Genomic DNA, 23183 nt, shown 5'->3' on the forward strand with positions numbered 1-23183 from the left:
GAGTCACTTGAGAAGAACTGGAATGGCTGCCTGGGTTCATTTCCGTTGTCCAATCCAAGGGCCTGTGGAGGAGGGGCTGCTGCAAGACTCTGTGTGGGGCGGGGGGAGGGGTGGGTACGTGGATGACAATGGGAGGATCAATTAACTCCACCCAGGAGCCAAATGAAACACACAAATAAAAAACAAAACCTGAGTAGTGGTTTTTATGTCATTCTGGAGTAGAAAGAGCATTCATTTATAGCAAAGGTCGGCGGGCACCTGTGTCAGCCCCTGCCTCCACTCCACCCCTAACAAGTATCAGGTGCCCACACGGGCCTGCTGCTCGCCTCCTGGGCTTTTCTAAGCCAGGTGAGACCTGTCCCAGATGTCCAAGAATCCACTGGGGGAGTGGCACTATCAAGCAGAGTCATCGGATTTTCTGTCTGGGAACTGGACCATTGTGAGAGTAAACAACGTGGGGTTACGGGGGAGAATCTGGAGAGAAGAGAAGAGGTTAACAACCCTCCCACTTCCTGGCCACCTCCCTCCACATTTTCTGATAAGGAGCCCTGGAGCCCCGGCTCCTAGGCTGACAGACCAGCCCAGATCCAGTGGCCCGGAGGGGCCTGAGCTAAATCCGCAGGACCCGGGTAACACCAGGAAGGTAAAGAGTTCCTGTCCTCGCCCCTCCCCACCCCTACCTTTTCTGTGATCTTTTCAGCCTTTCACTGGTGACTTGTTCTTCCAGGGCCCATTTCTCTCCCCTACCTGGGTTTCTTCTAACCTGGAAATCTAATGATCAAATCACACTAAAAAGTCAGTAGCTCCTGTGGATTACATATCCCAGGAGCATATAGATTTTGAATTTTGAATTTTGAAAGAAACTCTGCGTGGAGATAATATTGAGGCAGAGACACTGCTAGTGGTCTGAAGATTTGAAAGGACCACTTTCTGTGTGCCGGCAGGGCCTCGGCTGGAGATAGATGGGTCTGGGCGAGGCAGGAGAGTGAGAAGTTCTGAGGTGAAATGAAGGAAGCCCTCAGAGAATGTTCCTCCCATCTTGAATCTCATCCCCATGGTCTTGCTGTCCCATTCTTGGTGCTGGGTGGATCCAAACCCAGGAGATGGGGGCAAGCATCCTGGGATGGCTGAAGGCACACTCCGGCAGATTCTGTGTGTGCCCCCAGATGCTCAGCCGCAGACCTTTGGGGGAGTAAAGGGGGCAGACCCACCCACCTTGCCTCCAGGCTCTTTCCTTCCTGTTCCTGTTCTATGGTGGGGCTCCCTTGCCAGACTTCAGTTTGAGAAGTCAGATGAAGTTTCAAGAAAAGGAAACTGGTGGCTGACAGAGATGGGTGGAGGGGCTGGGGAAAGGCTGTTTACTTCCTCCTGTCTAGTCGGCTTGGTCCCTTTAGGGCTCCAGATATCTTTGGTGACTTGTCCACTCCAGTGTGGCATCATGTGGCAGCTGCTCCTCCCAACTGCTCTGCTACTTCTAGGTAAGTCAGGGTCTCCCTGGTTGAGGGAGAAGTTTGAGATGCCTTGGGTTCAGCAGAGACCCCTTTTCAGGCTAGGGACGAGACTCCCACGAAGGGATGGTACCCCTCACCACATCTATAGCTGTGGATTGAGCTCCTAGGACAAGCCAAGATGGGGCTAGAAATGAGGAGAATGCTGGTTCCAATTGGGGCATACTCATGAGTGAGGCCAGTCACTTCACCCCTCTGGGTCCCAGAATCACTATGTGGAACCGAAGAGCTTCGACTAGATGGTCCCTAGGGTCTGTCTCTTTCAGTTTGACATTCCAGGGTTCTCCTCTATGATTTTTAGTTTCTACCCTTTCTTGTGGGGATATGGGTTGAGGCTGTTTCTGTGGCTTGGTTCAGGGAAATTCAACCTGTACCCTTAATTTGTGAGTTTGCACAGGGAGCAAGGGGTAAGGGAGCAGTGTTGAAAATAGGGATTTGGGTTGACAGTGGCGCAAGAGGCATGAACACTGGAGACCAGAGAGCAGGTAGCAAGAAGGTTTCCACCAGAAACATCCTGATTCTTGGGAAAATTGGGCTCCTGGGGCAGAGGAGGGCAGGGGAGTTTTAAACTCACTCTATGTTCTAAACACTCTGATCTCTGCCCCTACTCAATATTTGATTTCTCTTTTTTCTTGCAGTTTCAGCTGGCATGCAGACTGGTGAGTCAGCTTCATGGTCTTGGATTAACCCAGTGGGGCACAAATGGGAACAATGGCCATAAGATATTGGGAAATGCTTGTTGAATGGGAAAATGCTGATGTGGGGTTAGCAGGGATAGTTCCTCCAACACAGCAGAACTTGGCCCTATGCTTCTCTGGCCAGTTTTCCTCAAGATACTGAACAGGCCAAAAATGGGGCCGAGATGCTCTAAGACTGAGTCACCAAGCATGGGTTTGCAATGAGCTCATTCTGGCTTTGAGGCTCCCTGGGAATGGCAGTGTAGAGCCTGCTCCTCTCCCTGTCCTCACCCCACATTCTCTTGGCTCCTCAGAAGATCTCCCAAAGGCTGTGGTATTCCTGCAGCCTCAATGGTACAGGGTGCTCGAGGAGGACAGTGTGACTCTGAAGTGCCAGGGAGCCTACTCCTCTGAGGACAATTCCACACAGTGGTTTCACGATGAGAGCCTCATCTCAAGCCAGGCCTCGAGCTACTTCATTGCCGCTGCCGGAATCAAAGACAGTGGAGAGTACAGGTGCCAGACAAGCCTCTCCACACTCAGTGACCCGGTGCAGCTAGAAGTCCATACCGGTGAGTTGATGAAGGGGAAGAGGAAAATCACCAATAAAGGGTGAAACAAAGGGTCCTGAAATACTTGGGAAGAGCCAGAGATGATATTCTTAGAGATAAAAGCTAAGATGAGATGATCTGTGGTCCCACTGAATGGTATCAGAGTTGTATTCCTAGCTCTAAGTAGGTCTTGGGCACAATGTCAAAGCCTGTCAGACAATAGATAATAGGACTGCTGCATTGCACAATTCCAGGAATCCTCATATGGAATGCATACAATGTGAATGTGTCATGTGAAGGTTAGGCCATGGCATAGATGCTCAATAATAGTTATTTATTTATTTATTTTCTTTTTTTTTAATTTTATTTTTTGAGACAGAGTATCACTCTGTCACCCAGGCTGAAGTGCAATGGGGCGAACTCAGCTCGCTGCAACTTTTACCTCCCGGGTTCTAGTGATTCTCCTGCTTCAGCCTCCCGAGTAGCTGAGATTACAGGTGCCCGCCACCACACCCAGCTAATTTTTGTATTTTTAGTAGAGACAGGCTTTCACCATGTTGGTCAGTCTGGTCTTAACTCCTGACCTCAGGTGATTCACCTGCCTTGGCTTCCCAAAGTGCTGGGACTACAGGCATGAGCCACCACACCTGGCCAATAATATTTATTGAATAAATTAATGAATTTGGTGTTAGGACCTCAATCTCCTCACTCTCAGACATGTAATGCCCTAAGCCACCTCCCAAAGCAATCCTGGTGGCCTAGCATCATATCTTTCTGTCTCCTCATCAATGCTATACTGAAACCTATAATTAAGCATAATGTGATATCTCTTCCGGTAAAGGCAGAAACATGTTCAGCCTGCACATTAATCATGAGATGAAAGTCCTTGTGTACTATTAACAGAATATAGACATCAGACGCAGGTAGGAGAAATATTTTGAAGGCAGGGGTCTTTCCTGGTGTCCCTACAATCTTACCACATAGGCTGGTCCCTGCAGTGTCACCCTGCAAACCTAACTCTACTTCCACGGCTGTTCCATTCATACAATGTTTATGGGTGGAACAAGCTTTGGGGGAAGAAGGGCATAAAGAGGTGGATCTGCAAGAGAGCTCCATGGAATTGGGCCTCTGAAACTGATTTTTGTGGCTCTTTGGCCTCTGACAGTACCACTCAACTGACATGGTCTTCACTCTCCAGAGCTACAAGAAGATATGTCCATTTCTAGCTAGGTAAGAGGTGTCCACCTACAACCAAATAAAATGGGGAATTACCAAGAGAAAGCAATAGAAAAATCAAGTCTAGGAGTTACTAGTTTGCCTTGAACTTGGCTCTAGAAACTGGCTTTAGAAGTCTGGCCAATCAAGGCTATATTAAACTGTGACCATGAGAATTAGCGTCACCAGGTAAACTTCTGAGCATCCTTTAATCCTTTAGGACCCATTTCACTTATGTCTTCCTCTGAGAAGCATTTTTTACTTCTTTTTTGTTTTGTTTTGTTTTTGTTTTTGAGACAGAGTCTCTCTCTGTCACCCAGGCTGGAGTGCAGTGGCACAATCTCGGCTCACTGCAACCTCCACCTCCTGGGTTCAAGCGATTCTCCTGCCTCAGTCTCCCAAGTGGCTGGGATTACAGGTGCATGCCACCACACCTGGCTAATTTTTTGTATTTTTAGTAGAGACGGGGTTTCACAGTGTTAGCCAGGATGGTCTTGATCTCCTGACCTCGTGATCTGCCCATCTCGGCCTCCCAAAGTACTAGGATTACAGACGTGAGCCACCATGCCCAGCCTGCATTTTTACTTCTTTCAGGCAGAATTTCTTTATTCCAATGTAGTCGGCCCCGTAGTCCTTTATTCTTAGCCTGTTGTAGCACTCGTCATATTGTATTGTGATTATTTCTGAATATTTATGTTTCTATGTCTAGACTGTAGATTCTTTGAGGCTAAGAACTATATGTCCAGTCATCTGGGTATCTCCAGTCCACAGTGTGGCATACATAGTAAGTGCTTGATGAAATATCACTTGAAGGAATATACATATGGACATTCACTGAGTCCATGACAGGACAGATTGGAACAAGAATGTTCCTCCGAAGGCCACCAGACTATATACTAACCATGACTTTATGCTAATAATGATTCATCTCTCTGCTGAAAAAGTAAGTGGATAGATAGGCACATGGCTTCTTTTGATAAATGATATATCTTAATAGGTAATAAAGATTACTTTCTGTTTGGCAGATCTTTGTGGTAGAGAATCATGACCAACACACGTCCTACCAATTTTGTTTAGCATCAGGTAGTAGATTTTTAAAATTATAGTAATTCAACCTGAGAATGTAGATTTAAAAAATAAAATTATAGTAAATTTTGTTTTGTTCTTATTACAAAAGTCATTTGGGGTCAATTTCAAAAATATATAAAAGTAAACAGGAGAAATTTAAAATGTCCTTCGGTCCCACTCCTTCAGAGAAAACCCCTGTTAATATGTAAGTGCATATCCTTCTTTTTCCTGTGCATAATACTTTTTAAAATATTTGAAGTATTATGCTTTTTTAACTTAACATTGTCTCATGAATATTTTCTTATGCCATTATAATACTTATCTATAATATCATTATTTTTTAATTATTCAGGCCCTTTCCTGACCATGACTTCATGTTCTTTCTTTGTGAAGTCTGATTACTTGGTGATGTGATTGTGAGAATAAGCTCTGGCGATATAAGAATTTCCTCTCTCGAAGGCCATACTCAGTAATAAAGTTGGTCTCACCGAGGCCCTGTGACACCTCAGAAACCGCGAATTGCCATGCTGAGCACTACCAGTCACGCCCTTCCCCTCCCTGATGTTTACATTGAGTTCTCCTTCACAATTTCTGCAGCCACTCCGTGGCCACCGTCACCTTATTCCTGAATGCCACAAGAGTCTTTCAATATTCCTTTGATTGCCTATTCCTTCTGAAATCTACCTTTTCCTCTAATAGGGCAAATCATTATTTTCAAATGCAATTGTTACTCTGATCTAGAACTTACTGTGACTCCTTGCCGCCTGCCACAGCAAATCTAAGTCTAGCACTTAAGGATCCTGCAGATATGCCCATCATTGCTTCTCACTTACCTCATTGCTTAGTCCCTCTGCTCTAACCCTGTGTGTTGATCATATGTGTGTGTGTCCCTCTTCCCCATTAGACAAAGGTCTTGGTATGACTTCAGTTCTCTTGCAGGGCCCCATCAGCTCTTCCCCAAAGGGAGCTATGCAGGGTTGACTCCCAAAGGGAGCTATGCAGGGTTGACTCCCAATCTGGCTTTCCCTTATGTCTCAGGATCTGGATGGTACGTGGCCCCTTCACAAAGTTCTGCACTGAGAGCTGTGGCCTCCCGGGCCTGGGGTGTCTCTGTGTCTTTCAGGCTGGCTGTTGCTCCAGGCCCCTCGGTGGGTGTTCAAGGAGGAAGACTCTATTCACCTGAGGTGTCACAGCTGGAAGAACAAGGCTCTGCATAAGGTCACATATTTACAGAACGGCAAAGGCAGGAAGTATTTTCATCAGAATTCTGACTTCTACATTCCAAAAGCCACACTCAAAGACAGCGGCTCCTACTTCTGCAGGGGGCTTCTTGGGAATAAAAATGTGTCTTCAGAGACTTTGAACATCACCATCACTCAAGGTGAGACATGTGCCACCCTGGAATGCCCAGGGACGCCTGTGTGTGGAACCTGCAGTCACACTGGGAAGTTGAGTTGGGAGGAGATTCCTGATTCTTACACGTACTTCTTCATATGTGGTTCCCTCCTGGTGATCACCAGGAGGTCCCCAAAAGTCCCTGATTGCAGGGTAGGTTTGCAGCTCTGTTTCAGTCCATTCTTTTGGGGTAGCTAAGAGGTGTCATTCACTCTGCAGCATGATGGCAGGAGCAGAAGCCACATCTCCTCCCCAATAAATACCTCTGTCTTTCCTTACCCTAATCACACCCACGATGTCATATGTTCCTATCATGCTGGCCTCCTTCTTATCCAAGCCTTTTAGCCACGATCCAAACTGGCAGGAGCCCCTCATCCCCTCACAGAAAGAGCCCAGAACCTAGGTTCTGGCCCTGCAGCTAATTAACCATCTGACCAGAGGTGAGCCACTTAGTCTCTCTGAACCCCAATTTCTTCTTCCATAACAAAAATAAGCTGACATTTATTGGGCACCTTTCAGTGTGCTAGACTCTGTGCTAAACAATTCTTTACATGCACCTGGTTTAACTATCACAGTAGACCTTCACAACATGAGATAGGTAATATTTCATTTTACAGATGAAGTAACTGAGGTGCAAAAATAAATAAATAAGTTGTCCCTAAGGTCACATCAAAGACTTCAAAGCCTGTATATTTAACCATTAAGTAAAAGATTTGAACAAGCACTAATATCCTATGATCCCATTAAGTCATCCACAAAACATCTCTAGGTTCTATAGCACCAGCCTGCGGAATCAGAGCTCTAGAGTGGTGTGCCTGGACTTTCCAGTTTCACAGAACTTCTATCTGTAACTAGCCCAAGACATAAATTGTAAACAATTTGCATGTAGAAAGGCAGCAAAACACCTTTTGAGATTTTGACACTACAATGCCATAATTTGTACAAAAATAATTTCATGACACTTTAAACTGAAAGTAAATACTCCCAAGTGGTTAGGGACAGAGAGCAAATAAAGCAAATGGGGTAACATGTAAACAATGAGTGGATCTGGGTAAAGGATATACAAGATTTCTTTATATTATTCTGGTCATTTTTCTTAAGTTTGGAAATATGTCAAAATCAAGAGTTTAAAAAATTGAAATATAAAATCAACAAATTTGTCCCAGTTTCTAGACCATAGCATTGTCTGACAATTTCTTAACTGTCACACAAAACCCAGCTTACGACCTAACTTGCTAATGCTCCCTGTTACATCTCTGTCAAACAAGCAGAAGCCTTTGCTAAGTGTTTGGTGAGCTGTCCTCTGCTCAGATAGCACTAAGATCAGGAACCAATGGGAGGAAGCAATACTTTCCCCCAGACTTCCCCACCATTCCTACCACTTGTCGGTTGGCAGTTGTCAAAGACTCTCTACTGGTGACCTCACCGTTTGTTCCAAATATCTGCCTTAGTGACTGTCATTTTTTTTCATCTCTCCACTTCTCCTAATAGGTTTGGCAGTGTCAACCGCCTCATCATTCTTTCCACCTGGGTACCAAGTCTCTTTCTGCTTGGTGATGGTACTCCTTTTTGCAGTGGACACAGGACTATATTTCTCTGTGAAGAGAAACATTCGAAGCTCAACAAGAGACTGGAAGGACCATAAATTTAAATGGAGAAAGGACCTTCAAGACAAATGACCCCCCATCCCATGGGGGTAATAAGAGCAGTGGCAGCAGCATCTCTGAACATTTCTCTGGATTTGCAACCCCATCATCCTCAGGCCTCTCTACAAGCAGCAGGAAACATAGAACTCAGGGCCAGATCCCTTGCCCAACTCTCGATTTTTCCTTGGTCTCCAGTGGAAGGGAAAAGCCCATGATCTTCAAGCAGGGAAGCCCCAGTGAGTAGCTACATTCCTAGGAATTGAAGTTGCAGAGCTACACAGACACTTTTTCTGTCCCAACCATTCCCTCACAGCAAAGCAACAATACAGGCTAGGGATGGTAATCCTTTAAACATACAAAAATTGCTCGTATTATAAATTACCCAGTTTAGAGGGAAAAAAAGAAAATAATTATTCCTAAATAAATGGATAAGTAGAATTAATGGTTGAGGCAGGGCCATACAGAGTGTGGGAACTGCTGGGGATCTAGGGAATTCAGTGGGGCCAATGAAAGCATGGCTGAGAAATAGCAGGGTAGTCCAGGATAGACTAAGGGAGGGGTTCCCATCTGAGCCCAGAGATAAGGCTGTCTTCCTAGAACATTAACCGTAGTGGAATTAACAGGAAATCACGAGGGTGAGGTAGAATTGAGTCTTCCAGGGGTGTCTATCAGAACTGGACCATCTCCAAGTATATAACGTTGAGCCCTCTTAATGCTAGGAGTAGAAAATTGTCCTAGGAAGGGGACTGAGGATTGGGGTGGGGGGTGGGGTGGAAAAAAAGTACAGAACAAACCTTGTGTCACTGTCCCAAGTTAAGCTAAGTGAACAGAACTATCTCAGCGTCAGAATGAGAAAGCCTGAGAAGAAAGAACCAACCACAAGCACACAGGAAGGAAAGCGCAGGAGGTGAAAATGCTTTCTTGGCCGGGGTAGTAAGAATTAGAGGTTAAGGGCAGGGACTGTAAAACCACCTTTTCTGCTTCAATATCTAATTCCTGTGTAGCTTTGTTCATTGCATTTATTAAACAAATGTTGTATAACCAATACTAAATGTACTACTGAGCTTCGCTAAGTTATGAAACTTTCAAATCCTTCATCATGTCAGTTCCAATGAGGCGGGGATGGAGAAGACAATTGTTGCTTATGAAAGAAAGTTTTAGCTGTCTCTGTTTTGTAAGCTTTAAGTGTAACATTTCTTGGTTCCAATGAAGCATTTTACAAGATCTTGCATGCTACTCTTAGATAGAAGATGGGAAAACCATGGTAATAAAATATGAATGATAAAATTCTTTCTTCTTCCCTTTGTCCAACACTGTAACACAGATTGGTTTGGATTGGTGAGAAACACCCCCTCCTCCCAGCAACCATCTCACCACAACTCTTATGAATTAGCCAGCTTGCTTTCCAAATCTTGCTGAGACAATTGGACTAAGGGGGATTCTTATGGGAAGTGTGGGATAGGAGGGTGAATAAGCATTAGAGATAGTTTTAGAGCACTGGGGCAGATAGGAGAAGGCACAGCTATGCAGGAGGTAGAGGCATGGGCAGAGGTAGAGGGTCAGCCTGATTGTATGAATTATGAGCTACATACCAAGACGATTCAAGCTAGATTACATACATAAATATTACATAAGATTCAGACACGACACAAGTGCATTTGGAAACCTTGGACATTCAACTCACATTTATTTACTACCTACAATGTGCAAGCTTGAGTTCAGGTGCTGAAGATACCAGATGAACAACACAGGGTCATTCCCTGGAGAAGCTTTATTTCTAGTGAGAAAAACAGTTAAATAGGAAGAGAATGAAGAAAGGGCTGCAGAAAAGAGGCTTGATTTGGGGGGTGTGGTCATGAAGGATGCGTAGGCGTTTGCCAGGCAAAGAAGAGAAGAAAAGCCCAAGGTTCATAGGCAAAGATTCAAAAGCCAGAGTGTGAGTTCAAGAAAGCAGTTTGGTTCTGTGTCGGTGAGGGAGAGGAAAGACTTTCAGGGCCAGATCATGAAGGGCATTACCTTCCAAACTAAGGAGATCGTATCAGACCCTGCAATACATTGAGAGAGTTTAAGCAGACCAGGTTTGTACCGTATAGTATTTTAGAAGGATTCTCTGGCAACTACTTGATGGATGGACGGGACAGGAGAGTTGAAGACCGGAAACCAAATAGGGCAGCAAGGCAGGATGCAGTAACCCAAAGGGAGCAATGAGGAAGTAACTGGCGGTGAGGCTGTAGAGGAAGGTGCTTAATCAACAAGGTATTTAGGAGGCCAACTCTCCAAGAATTGGCAGCCAGCAGTACACGGCGTGACTAAGGACCAGGTTCCACACATAGTGCCCGTTTTCTGAGTTAGGAAATAGAAAGACAAGGCAGGTACAGGTTTGGTGGAAAGACAAACAATTTGTTTTGGCATTATTAGTACTTACTTCCTTTGGTCAGTAAATTTTCTTAAAGTGTCAGTTTCCATAACGTAATTGCAGTGGTTAAGCAGCTAAGAGTTATCACTACAACCCTAGTCGCAAAAACCAAATACCTCAAAATTACTCGTACAACACTAATGCAGAAGAGGACATTGGGGACCACACAACGCGCAGGTCAGCTGCTACGGCTCCCGGCCGTTAGCACCGCGGCTGGTTTTAAGAGCCAAGGCCCCAGCGCTCCTGGCGGATAGCATCGCACGCGGTTTTTTCAGTCAAAGTTTCAAAACTCCGAGGTTCACAAAATACGACTTTCGTCCCTGGGTGGGATCGAACCACCAACCTTTCGGTTAACAGCCGAACGCGCTAACCGATTGCGCCACAGAGACACGCGTTCACAAGCTTTGCTGCCAATTCACTTCACTGAAGAAAAAATGCTCAGCACTCTTAACGTCTTCAAAAAAATTGAGGTTGATTTGAAACCTGAGACACAATTAGCTTTCCGTGCTTCAGGGCGCGGCTCATAGCGCTGAGCGAGGCAGGTCTTTTTTCCGCGCTAGCACTTGCGTAGATCTGGAGCAGGACTCAGCTTCCACCAGAAGAGGCTGAGAAAAGGAGAGCAGAAGAGGATGCAGGAACGAAGGGTCTTCGGGGAATCCAAAATGGATGCTCTCTGTGGGTTCGGGGATTCCGTTGATTTTGGTCAGAGAAGTACGACGATAAGCTTTTTTTGCTGATGTAGACAATTTATGTATGCATGTGCACACGTTTAGTGCTGACTCATAATAACCTTATTATCGTGAGCATTAAAAATATTTTCTTACAGGTCCAATCACGTCCAGCAAAATGTGATATCTAAGTAAGTGAGTTTTGTATTACAAAATTAGTCTTCAACCCACGCTGTTTTGAAAGGTTTCTACCGGCATATTAGACATGCAGACAGAACACGGAGCTTAAAAAGCCTGTAACATTCCAATTAATGGTATTCAGCTTGGAAATAAAAAATATTTTTTAAAAAATGCCTGCAACTTAAGGACGTTCATGCTGACATATCCAGATCCAAATATCTGAGGACAGAGACCCCTAATTCCACCACCATCGACCTAGGGAACCTCATCAGTGCTGGGTCTAAAAAGCCTTTTTTTTTTCTTTAATTCATATATATATATGTATATATATATATACATATATATACTTTAAGTTCTAGGCTACATGTGCACAAGGTGCAGGTTTGTTACATATGTATACACGTGCCATGTTGGTGTGCTGCACCCATTAACTCGTCATTTACATTAGGTGTTTCTCCTAATGTTATCCCTCCCCCCTTCCCCGACCCAAGACAGGTCCCGGTGTGTGATGTTCCCCATCCAAGCACACGTATGTTTATTGCGGCACTATTCACAATAGCAAAGACTTGGAACCAACCCAAATGTCTGTCAATGATAGACTGGATTAAGAAAATGTGGCACATATACACTATGGAATACTATGCAGCCATAAAAAAGGATGAGTTCATGTCCTTTGTAGGGACATAGATGAAGCTGGAAACCATCATTCTGAACAAACTATCACAAGGACAGAAAATCAAACACCGCATGTTCTCACTCATAGGTGGGAATTGAACAATAAGAACACTTGGACAAAGGCCATTTTCTATATTGCCCAAGACCCAGGGCCTCTCCATAGCCTCCACACAGAATCTCCTTTCTTTCTGCCCTGCCATCCTCTGTCATCAGTGGGCTCCAGTTTAGGTGCAGGTGGAAGTTTTCAATGATGTTCAGTGAAATGAGAAGACACGCAAACATAGATATGCATATGCAGAAATTATATATGCATATATGTTTATGTGTACACATATTTTATATCTTATGTAAAATACATATATGTGCATCATATGTATAATAAATAAGTAAATAAATAAATTTGCCAAATAATCTTTAAACTAGAGTCATTTATCTTTTTTTTTATTAATTTTTTTTTTTGAGATGGAGTCTTGCTCTGTCGCCCAGGCTGGAGTGCAGAGGCTCAATCTTGGCTCACTGCAACCTCCACCTCCCACATTCAAACAATTCTCCTGCCTCAGCCTCCTGAGTAGCTGAGATTACAGTCATAGGCCACCACGCCCGGCTAATTTTTGTTTTGTTTTGTTTTGTTTTGTTTTTGAGACAGAGTCTCGTTGTTGCCCAGGTTGGAGTGCAGTGGCGCGATCTCGGCTCACTGCAGGCTCCGCCCCCCGGGGTTCACGCCATTCTCCTGCCTCAGCCTCCCGAGTAGCTGGGACTACAGGCGCCTGCCACCTCGCCGGGCTAAATTTTTTGTATTTTTAGTAGAGATGGGCTTTCGCTATGTTGGCCAGGCTGGTCTCAAACTCCTGACCTCAGGTGATCCTCCCGCCTCAGCCTCCCAAAGTGCTGGGATTGCAGGCGAGAGCCACCGTGCCAGGCCTAGAGTCATTTCTTTTATACTTTAAATTTTTGTTTCTGTTCTTTTGCTCAGACCTGTGGAGCCGGCAATATGGGCAAGTGTCATGGACTGTCTACCACCAGGAAGCTCCATAGTCACCTACAGGATCAGAAGTGGCATGGTAAATGGTACAAGAAAGCCCATTCGGGCACAGTCCTGAAGACCAGCCCTTTTGGAGGTGCTTCTCATGCAAAGGGAATTGGGCTGGAAAAAGTAGGGATTGGAGCCAAATAGCCCAGCTCTGCCACTGAGAAGTGTGCCAGGGCCAAGCTGATCATCCAGCATAAGCTAGATGCTGTGGTCTCCACTGGCACAGCTGATCCTCTTGTTACAGGATGGAGGCTGTGAGGCAGATGAGAGAACAGCAAGAAAATCACAGCCTTTGTACCTGATGATGATTGCTTGAATTTTATTGAAAAAAATGATGAAGTTCTGTATCAGGGGAAACAGCCCCCAGTATTTCAATGTAGGTTCTTTTCTATTTTCCCTAAGTGTCGGCCGGTTTGAGAAATGAAGAGAAAGAGTACAAAGAGAAGAATTTTACTGCTGGGCCACCGGAGGTGACATCACATATTGGCAGGTTCCATGATGCCCACCTGAGCCACAAAACCAGCAAGTTTTTATTAGGGATTCTAAAAGGGGAGGGGGTGTACAAACAGGGAGTAAGTCACAAAGATCACATGCTTCAAAGGGCAATAAAAGATCACAAGGCAAGGCAAAATTAGAATAACTGATGAGGGCCTATGTCCCACTGTACACGCATTGTCTTGATAAACATCCTAACGGGAAACAGGGTTCAAGAGCAGACAACTGGTCTGACTAGAATTTACCAGGCTGGAATTTCCCAATCTTAGTAAGCCTGAGGGTACTGGAGGAGACCAGGGTGTATTTCAGTCCTTATCTCAACCACATAAGTCTGAGACTCCCAGAGCGGCCATCTATAGACCTACCCCCAGGAATGCATTCCTTCCCCAGGGCTATCAATTATTAATATTCCTTGTGGGGAAAAGAATTCAGCAATATTTCTCCTACTCACATGTCCATCTATAGGCTCTCTGCAAGAAGAAAAATATGACACTATTCTGCCCGACCCCACAGGCAGTCAGACCTTACGGTTATCTTTCCTTGTTCCCTGAAAATTGCTGTTATTCTGTTCTTTTTCAGGGTGCACTGATTTCATATTGTTCAAACACACATGTTTTACAATTTGTACAGTTAATGCAACCATCACAGGGTCCTGAGGTGACATACATCCTCAGCTTACGAAGATGACAAGATTAAGAGATTAAAGACAGGCATAAGAAATTATAAGAGTATTGATTGGGAAAGTGATAAATGTCCATGAAATCTTCACAATTTATGTTCAGAGACTGCAGTAAAGACAGGCGTAAGAAATTATAAAAGTATTAATTTTGGAAACTGATAAGTGTCCATGAAATCATCACAATTTATGTTCTTCTGCCTCGGTTCCAGCTGATCCCTCCGTTTGGGGTCCCTGACTTCCTGCAACAGTTCTGGTTGCTGGATTTGGCAGAAAGGTCGTGCTGTTGGTGATATTCCTGGAGTCCACCTTAAAGTTGTTAAAGTAGCCAATGTCTCTCTTTTGGCCCTATCAAAAGCAAGGAGGAAAGACCAAGCTCATCAGCTTTAATGGTGAAAACCCAATAGTAATAAGTTTTCATTTGCCAAAATAAGTTGTTTTTAAATGTCCTTTCTTTTTTAAAATTAAAATTAGGATAGATGATAGGTTTGTGGCTATTTGTTTTATGAATTTCATAACTTGGCAAAATGAAAAAGTTGGCCACCCTATACTAGTAACCAACTTTTCTGATGTCATTAGAGACAGGGTCTTGCTCTATCACCTAGGTTGGAGTGTAGCTGCACGATCTTAGCTCACTGCAGCCTGCAACTCTCAAGCTCAAGCAATCCTCCTGACTTAGCTTCCCAAGTAGTTGGGATTACAGGCTTGAGCCACCTTGCCTGGCCAGTAACCAACATTATGGGGAAATTTTGTTCATCTGTGAAGTTCAAGTTTGGAACTATCACGCTTTGCTTTACCTCCATTGTTGGATTGACAGCAGAAATAAAAAGTTATTAGTTTCCAGTTGATTGTGAATACACATACATTTCCTATGCTACATTTTACATGTATGTGACAGCAATGCAAAAGCAGGAGAGTAAAAAGGAAGAATTTTTAAAGAATGAAAGAATAATTGAGGTCAAAAGTACAAAACGAGGTGGTGAAATAAATTCAAATATATCAGCGATTTTTTTTGGAGGGTGGGTGGACAGAGTCTCTGTCACCCAGGCTGGAGTGCAGTGGTGGCATCTTGGCTCACTGCAATCTCCACCTTCCCGGTTCAAGCGATTCTCCCACCTCAGCCTCCTGGGGACTACAGGTGCATGCCACCACACCCACCTAATTTTTAGTAGAGATGCGGTTTCACCATGTTGGCCAGGCTAGTCTTGAACTCCTGACCTCAAGTGATCCACCCGCCTCAGCTTCCCAAAGTGCTGGGATTACAGGTGTGAGCCACCATGACCCGGCCTATAACAGTAATTATAATAATGCAACTGAACAAAACCTTCCAGTTAAAAGATAAAGTGAATTTTTAAGATCAATTTTATTCTGTTTAGAAGAATGACACTAAAACGTAAAGAAACAGAAAGATTAAATGGAAAAGGGAATGCCAGGAATATTCTAACAAAAAGAAACTTGGCATATAGCTATACAATATCAGACAAAATAAAGTTTAAGAAACAATGCATCATTAGGGATGAAGATGGTCATCATATAATAAAAGATTAAACTACTGATGAATATGTAACTGATAAAATGGCATTAAAATATGAAAGCAAGAATTAGGCCTACAAGGGAAAATGAACAAATCCGTCGCCACAGTGAGAGAATTCCGCATACTTCAACCCTTACTAGATCAAACAGAAAAAAATTATTAAGCATGTGTCTTTTTTTCTTATTTACTTTTATTAAGCATATGAATGCAATTAACAAGCTCAATTTAACAGATATATATATAGAACTGCAATCAATAATTATTAGTTGTACATTCTTCTCAAACACAGATGGGATATTATGAAAACTGACTTTATATGAGGCTAATAAATTTCTTTTTTTTTCATTTCTTTTTGAGATGGAGTCTTGCTCTGTCACCCAGGCTGGAGTATGATGGCACTATCTCAGCTCACTGCAACCTCCACCTCCTGGGTGCAAGTGATTCTCCTGCCTCAGCCTCCTGAGTAGCTGGGATTACAGGTGCGTGTGCCACCACACCTGGCTAATATTTTTATTTATTTATTTTTTATTTTTAGTAGAGACAGGTTCACCATGTTGGTCAGGCTGGTCTTGAACTCCTGACCTCAAGTGATCCACTCATCTCGGCCTCCCAAAGTGCTGGGATTACAGGCTTGAGCCACCGCACCTGGCTAAGGCCAGTAAGCTTCAACATATGTCATGGAATCAGTACTATATGAAGCACATTTTCTGAACATAAGGAATTTAACTCAGAAATCAATGACAAAAAATAACTTTTAAAAGCCTTCATATATTTGGAAATTTAAAAAAACAAAATTTGTGGAATGCAGTGAATCCTGTTATAATGGGGAAATGTATAGCCAGTGGCTATTCTGATTGGTCAGTGCTATATCTGTTAACTCCTCCACAAAAAGAATTATCTTCTGGGTTTTGCTTTTGGCTTTCCCTAGACATCCCAAAAATCCAGCCCCCATACCTCAGCTGGCCACAGGGAACTGTAGGTGGCCACTTCCAGAAAAACCACTCAGTGAGTCCCAACCTGAAGGGCTAACTGAAGCCAGCCTATGGCAGGTGTTGGTTATAGGTCCCTGTCCCTATATGTCTCCCAAGACAGGGCAGCCTGAACCCTGATCCACTTAGCGATTGCGCAGTGTCAATCTGGCCCCACACAGCTGTGGCTAGCCACTACCAGTCAGTACTACCCTTTGGTTCTTCTTGCCTGTGGGCACTGCAGCCTCCGTGGGACCTTAGTACTAAGAGTCAGAGAATATCAGGGAGAGCAGGTGGGCAGTAACAGGTTACATTGGAGGCATAAGCTAGATGCTGTGGCCTCCACTGGCACAGCTGGTCCTCTTGTTACAGGATGGAGGCTGTGGGGCAGATGAGAGCATAAGGGAGGTTTGGAGCTAAAGGGTGGCTGAGGTGCAGATGTCCTTTCTTCCCATCCCTGTTGAATTTCACCTCCATTTTATGGAATGAGACTTAAAATCTCAAACATCATCCCACTACAGGCATTAACAATGGACCATCCTGGCAATGTTTATACATTTGTAATATATGTTTATATATTAACCCATTTAAGAATTAAAATTATCATAATTATCCTCTTCTACAGGAGGAAATGGAGACAAAGAGAGCCAAGATTCAAACACAGGAAGCACAACAGAACCCATGCACTTAATCTTCACACTGTGTTGCCTCATCCAGCCTGAATGGTTACGGTCAATCTAATTATATATGTCATTCCAATAAATGACTTTTGTATAATAAAAGATAACAGATACATAAAACCCTCAGACAGCATTTTAAAGGCTAGAAAATTTGTGAATACAATTGCTGTTAGTTCAACCAGTGACAAAGAACTCAGTATCATAAACAGCATGTTAGGAAAAAGTTTCAACTTATCGAGACTACAAGTCATCTGATGACTATCAGTTTATTAGGAAATTATCAAAAGAGTTTGATTCCCAGCCAAATTGAATCCTTGCCTCTCTCCCATGTAACTCAGTTCCAAATCAAATGCTCACTCCAGTACATGTGAGCTTTTTGCCAGCAGAGAGGGGGGCCCGAATGGGTTGCTTACTATGAGGCCACTTTGGGGGTTTTTATGGACTGGAAACGGGAAGGAATGTGCTTAGTTTGCCGGCTGTTTTGGAGAATGCGTGATTTAGGTTGGCCTGGGACCTTGGCCCGGGACTAATTAGAAAGCTTGGCCCGGGACCTTAGCCTAGGACCTCGGCCGGGAATAATTAGGGGCTTAAGTGATGATTTGTAGAGGCTGCTTTGCTTGGCCCTAGACCTATTAAGGAGCTGAAGTGAAAGCTTGGCCCGGGACCTTGCCCCAGGACCAATTAGGGGCTGAACTTGTAATTTATAGAGGCTGGACTTGCAGTTTAAAAAAAAGGAAAAGAAAGTGCTTATTGGAACCCATTGGAGCCTACTGTGCCTATGCCTACAAAAAGAGAAGGAACTTTTTCCTGGGAGCCCGCTGACTATACAAAGAACAAAGGCATTTCTATTTCAGACCTTGTTCCCTTATTTGAGTGAGCTGGAGGTTTGTGCAAGTTTTTATCTCACAAAGTCGGAGGCTCTCCTATTTGTGCAGCCACCGGCATGTTTTCAGGCGCAACCTCCGGTGCTAGTTTGTCCGAAGTTTGACTTTTTGCCAGGCTGCTTTTTTGTTATGTGGGAATGAGGCACTGACCCATGGGGCCAGGGGCTCTCCAGAGACACTTCCCTCGCCATCTACCAAGCTAACTAACTCCTTTCAGTTCCCCCTTAGGAGTGGAGACCCTAACTGCTATTAAGGAGATTGGGTGTTGAATTTTTTGGCTATTTTTTGCTGGAAAGGGGTGTTGTGTGGGGAACAGCAGCTAAGGTTTTTGGGCGGGGGCAGGTTGAAGGGTTTTTGGAAGAAAGGCGTATTTATGTCTGATTTTATTGCATTGCCCTTTGGAGCTTGATAGCCTTTAGGCGAGAGGAAACAATCTGGGTTACAGCATTGAGTATACAAGGCCTAAACATTAACACAGGCATATAAGAAAAATAGGTTTTAGGAGCTAACTAGGTTTAAAATGAAGACTGGAATTTATTAAAAAGGGATTGTAGCTAACTGGGACTGGAGTTTGTGTTTCTTTTTGTTAATTATTTAATTTGGTTTTTAAGCACTTGTAAATTGTTTTTTACTTGACTGGAAGAGACGAGGAGAAAAAATAAAAACCAACTGTAATCTCCCCGTAGGGAGATCGACACCCCGTCTCCCGCGTGACAGGCGGGGATACTCACCACTATACTATCAAGGACGACCGTGAGTGTGTTGTTTTTTTTTTGAAAATTGTCTTTTAGAAAAAGATACTCCTAAGCTACCAGCATGCTTTCAGGGAAAGTTGCTGACTGTTGGCAAAGTTATGCTTCTATTCTCTAGACCGGCACACTACAGTAGAAACATAATTCGAGTCCCACATGTCATTTTTAATAGTCACATTAAAAAGTAAAAAGAAAGAGGTGATAATTTTAATAACAAATCCTATTCTTTAACCCAACATATGCAAAATATGACAAGTAATCAATATAAAAATATTAATTGGCTGTATTTTTTTTCTTAGCTAGTCTTCAAAAATCGCTATGTATTTTACACCTAAAGACAGCACATTTCAACTCGGAAAGGAAATTTTCTTCGGAAAAACAATCCGTATTTAGATTTCATTAAATTTACAATTGAAAAAGTAGATTCAATAGCCAAGTTGTTTCAAATGCACTGAAACCTTCTCCAATGGTTGAGTTATTAAGTATCCATTTTAAAATTTCCACTTATTAATTTTATTTCAATTGATTTATTTATTAAGACTAAATTTGAAAATGCAGTTTCTTACAGAAACTAGCCAAGTTCAAGTGCTCAATAGTGCGTGGCTATCGAATGAACCTCGCAAGTGAAGACGCAAGAGCCCCTTTCTGAAGCTAAGACTCATCCCAGGATTCAAATGATCCCAAAGATTCCTCAGGAGTTGGAAGTTTACGAAGGAAGGGAGGAAAGAACCATCAGAATTTAATCCCTTCAAAAAAAGCCTGGGTTTAGAAAGAGGCCACGGGAAAGACAGGAAGCGAGTACGTAAAGTGAGGTATTGCTGCAGTTTCGTTGAGGCGTAAAACGGATACACAGCGCGCTGTAGGCTCTCGCTAAGAAAAGTTTTTCGTAAAAAAAGACAAAAGTTTGCGTTGGCCGGGAATCGAACCCGGGTCAACTGCTTGGAAGGCAGCTATGCTCACCACTATACCACCAACGCACGCCGGAATGAGAGTATTAGAAATCTGTATATAAGATAAGCAAAGCGCATGAATTTCCCGACCGTTCTAGCAGCGTCTTTTGTTTATGATCCTGAAGTTAAACACGGTAAGTCCTCACTTGGTGGGAACCGATTCTTATTAATCGGCCCCGCCCCGCAAACGGCGAGGGGCGGTGAACGCAGAAGCCACTGGCTCTGGAAGCCGGAGGGCGGGGACGGCTCACAGCCGAGAGAGAAAGCCGGAGTTGAGCACCGCCGGGGTATTATCTTCCGCCGTCTTCTCTTCCCCCCGCTCTCCTCATGTCCCGTAGCTCCCAGCTCCGCAGCTGTTCGAGATTCCGCACTGGATCCGCCGGGTGTCGGATTCAGCAACAGTGATTGGTGCGGAGGATCCGAGGGAGACGGGCCGGAACAGGGTCTACCTTGACATGGCTCGACCCCTCTAGAGAAGCAGAGGGGCGCTCGAAGAGTCGCCAGGGAAAATGGAGCCTTAAGGTTTAGTTTGAGTAGTGAGGAAAGAGGAAACAGCTGTCAGAGGCTGTTTCATTTTTCCCGCTTTGCGACAAGGTCTAGAGAGAGTTAGAATTTTATTTGAAACAGTAAATAGACACATTAATGTGGCCAGATAGCGTGCACCATCAGTATATGATAAAATTAGGAGAAATTAGGAAGTGCATCAAAACGTGTGTCAGGATGGCCGAGCGGTCTAAGGTGCTGCGTTCAGGTCGCAGTCTCTCCTGGAGGCGTGGGTTCGAATCCCACTTCTGACAACATATGTTTTTCCGTCCTTACTGTTCCTCCTGATATGAACCAACCAGCAATCATGTTTGAATTCTTAGAGAAAGACTTTTCGATCGGTCAACTTTTCCTCTTGATTTGAACCAACCAGCAATCATCTTTGAATTCTTAGAGAAAGACTTTTCGATCGGTCAACACTGCGTTTTATCCTGGGTATCTACATTTACGAAAATTATTTGTGCTTCTCTGCACATATAGAACTGAATCTATTTTTCCTGTATTGTAGGCTGGAGTCTGTTCTATGAAATCAGGGAGCAGTTGAGACTAAGATTAACTTTGGACTCCAACTTCCCAGTGTCAGTTTATCCATTCTTTTATTCGACAACAATGTGTTGAGCCCTTTCTGTGCGTCAAGCACACTAAGGCAGGCAGATACCATCTCCTTTGACTAAACAAGAGAACGCCCTCAACTCAGGAGCCTTTAATTTGCTGTACAGTCTTGGTTGGGTTTTTTTTTTTTAACGCTAACGCAGTAGTGTCAAACTTTGGTAAGGATCAGATTCTCCACCGCCTTGCCCCGCTCCCCAGCCTTTTTTTTTTTTTTTTTTTTTTTTTTTGAGACAGGGTCTCACTCTGTACGCCAGGCCGGAGTACAGTGGCGCGATCTCGGCTCACTGCAGCATCCGTCTTCCGGGTTCACGCGGTTCTCGTGCCTCGGCCTCCCAAGTACCCGGGGTTCGCGCCTGTAGTCCCAGCTACTCCGGGAGCCTGAGGCGAATCTTTTGAGCCCAGGGGGCAGAGGTTGCAATCAGCCGAGATCGTGCCACTGCACTCCAGCCTGGGGTACAGAGTGAGACCCTGTGTCCAAAAAAAAAAAAAAAAAATAGTAAAATCTGAATAAAATTTACAGTTAGTCATTAATGTTATACCAATGCCAATTTCTTAGGCTTGATAAATATAACATGGTTATGTAAGATTTTAACATTAGGGGAAGTAGAAAGGATATAGAGTAATAACTTTATGTAGTATCTTTGCAACTTGTCTGTTCATCTAAAATTATTGCAAAATCAAAAATTCTTTTAAAAAACCAACAACTTGAAAGTGGTTGCCTGTGAGGAGTAGGACCTGGGAAGGGGGCAAGAAACTGCTTGTACCAAGAATTGATTTTTTAAATAATGGGCATGTGTTCTGATTTAATTTGTTCAAACTTTTTTCCCTGCCTTTGGAACTGGGTGACATAGTTGTGATTACAATAATCAAACTAAGACTACATACAATATAAGGATTTTTAGATACCTAGTATACAAGAAACAGTCCCCAAAGAAACTAAACCAAAATGATCAACAGACATTTAAAAGTAAATAAAGTTTGTTTACATCTCTATAGAAAAATAGATTGCACTCAAATGGGAGGATCTGAGATGTCACAACTAAACACGATAAAAATCTTTCTTCTTATATTCTGTGTGTGTTGGGTTTTTTAAAAGGAGAAAAGGCATGCTGTCAAAATACTAAGAAACTATATAAAAGTGAGTACCATCAATCCTCTTGAGAAGTTCAAACAGGTTCAGGGGGGTCAATGTTGAGAATTGAGATGAGATTCAGGAAAGGAAGAATGTAATGCAGGATGTATGTGTTACTCCATCTCTCTCTCTCTCTCTTTTTTTTTTTCAGGTTCCTTCCATGTGAAGCCAGGTTGCGTAAGACTTGGGCCAGGGCCAGGAAAAGAGGGCAGTTAAAAATGTGAAATGACAGCCAGGGACAAGTGCGTTGTTAGTCTAAGACTTGGGCCAGGGCCAGGAAAATAGGGCAGTTAAAAATGTGAAATGACAGCCAGGGACAAGTGCGTTGTTAGTGTAACCGTCTCTCCGTCTTTAAAAAATCAACCTAAGAAATATAATGTATAATGTATCCCATAATTTCTGAGATAAAAATAAATCTCCCAATGTGCATAGGGCAAATATACTCTGGATTGGATTGATTGGGAACTAACACAAGTTTATCCTTTTGATTATTTTGTTTACACCAACAAAGCAAAGGCAAATATCCTTGCTTTTATATTGTCATTGACTCAACTGGCAGTAAAGTTGTGCCTAAGGATATTTTGCAGATTCCGTCACTTGCTATAAAAAACACACAACTAGCTAGGCATGGTGGCTCACACCTGTAATCCCAGCACTTTGGGAGGCTGAGGCAGGCGGATCACCTGAGGTCAGGAGTCCGAGACCAGCCTGACCAACATGGTGAAACCCCGTCTCTACTAAAAATACAAAACTTAGCTGGGTGTGATGGCAGGCACCTGTAATCCCAGCTACTCGGGAGGCTGAGGCAGGAGAATCGGTTGAACCCGGGAGGCAGAGGTTGCAGTGAGTTGAGATCGCGCCATTGCACTCCAGCTTAGGCGACAGAGCAAGACTCTGTCTCTGCAAATATACAATAAAATGCACACTT

The 23183-nt window shown here is 43.6% G+C and overlaps 1 protein-coding gene, 2 non-coding genes and 1 pseudogene across 6 annotated transcripts; 2 read left to right on the forward strand and 2 right to left on the reverse strand.

Annotated features, from left to right (window-relative positions):
* The first annotated feature begins 536 nt into the window (after positions 1-536).
* Positions 537-9347, forward strand: LOC100453994 (low affinity immunoglobulin gamma Fc region receptor III-A). Of its 4 annotated transcripts, none has more exons than XM_024240216.3 (6): positions 537-643; positions 1395-1478; positions 2147-2167; positions 2503-2757; positions 6143-6400; positions 7906-9347. In XM_024240216.3, exons 2-6 carry the CDS (start codon positions 1439-1441, stop codon positions 8091-8093), a joined length of 762 nt encoding a protein of 253 aa, XP_024095984.2. In that variant the 5' UTR covers positions 537-643; positions 1395-1438; the 3' UTR covers positions 8094-9347. The 4 variants fall into 4 exon arrangements, with proteins under 4 accessions (XP_024095984.2, XP_024095979.2, XP_002809929.2 ...); XM_024240211.3 differs by having other exon boundaries at positions 540-643; positions 2500-2757; XM_002809883.5 differs by lacking the exon at positions 537-643 and having other exon boundaries at positions 690-1478; positions 2500-2757.
* A 1444-nt stretch (positions 9348-10791) lies between these two features.
* Positions 10792-10865, reverse strand: TRNAN-GUU (transfer RNA asparagine (anticodon GUU)). The gene has a single exon. It is a non-coding gene; the product is annotated as a tRNA-Asn (tRNA).
* Positions 10866-12990: 2125 nt separating this feature from the next.
* LOC112132389 (small ribosomal subunit protein uS12-like) lies at positions 12991-14590 on the forward strand (annotated as a pseudogene).
* Positions 14591-19923: 5333 nt separating this feature from the next.
* On the reverse strand, positions 19924-19995 carry TRNAG-UCC (transfer RNA glycine (anticodon UCC)). The gene has a single exon. It is a non-coding gene; the product is annotated as a tRNA-Gly (tRNA).
* Between the last annotated feature and the right edge of the window lie 3188 nt (positions 19996-23183).

Source organism: Pongo abelii, chromosome 1 (genome assembly GCF_028885655.2).
Source record: "Pongo abelii isolate AG06213 chromosome 1, NHGRI_mPonAbe1-v2.0_pri, whole genome shotgun sequence".
Lineage (NCBI taxonomy): Eukaryota > Metazoa > Chordata > Mammalia > Primates > Hominidae > Pongo > Pongo abelii.

What these genes read in the sequence shown, in the direction of transcription:
- LOC100453994 (XM_002809883.5), top strand. Translation starts at nt 1,055, where the DNA reads ATGGTCTTGCTGTCCCATTCTTGGTGCTGGGTGGATCCAAACCCAGGA. An exon ending in TTCAGCTGGCATGCAGACTG is followed by an intron (nt 2,168 to 2,499) that starts GTGAGTCAGCTT and finishes TTGGCTCCTCAG; the next exon opens with AAGATCTCCCAAAGGCTGTG. An exon ending in GAACATCACCATCACTCAAG is followed by an intron (nt 6,401 to 7,905) that starts GTGAGACATGTG and finishes TTCTCCTAATAG; the next exon opens with GTTTGGCAGTGTCAACCGCC.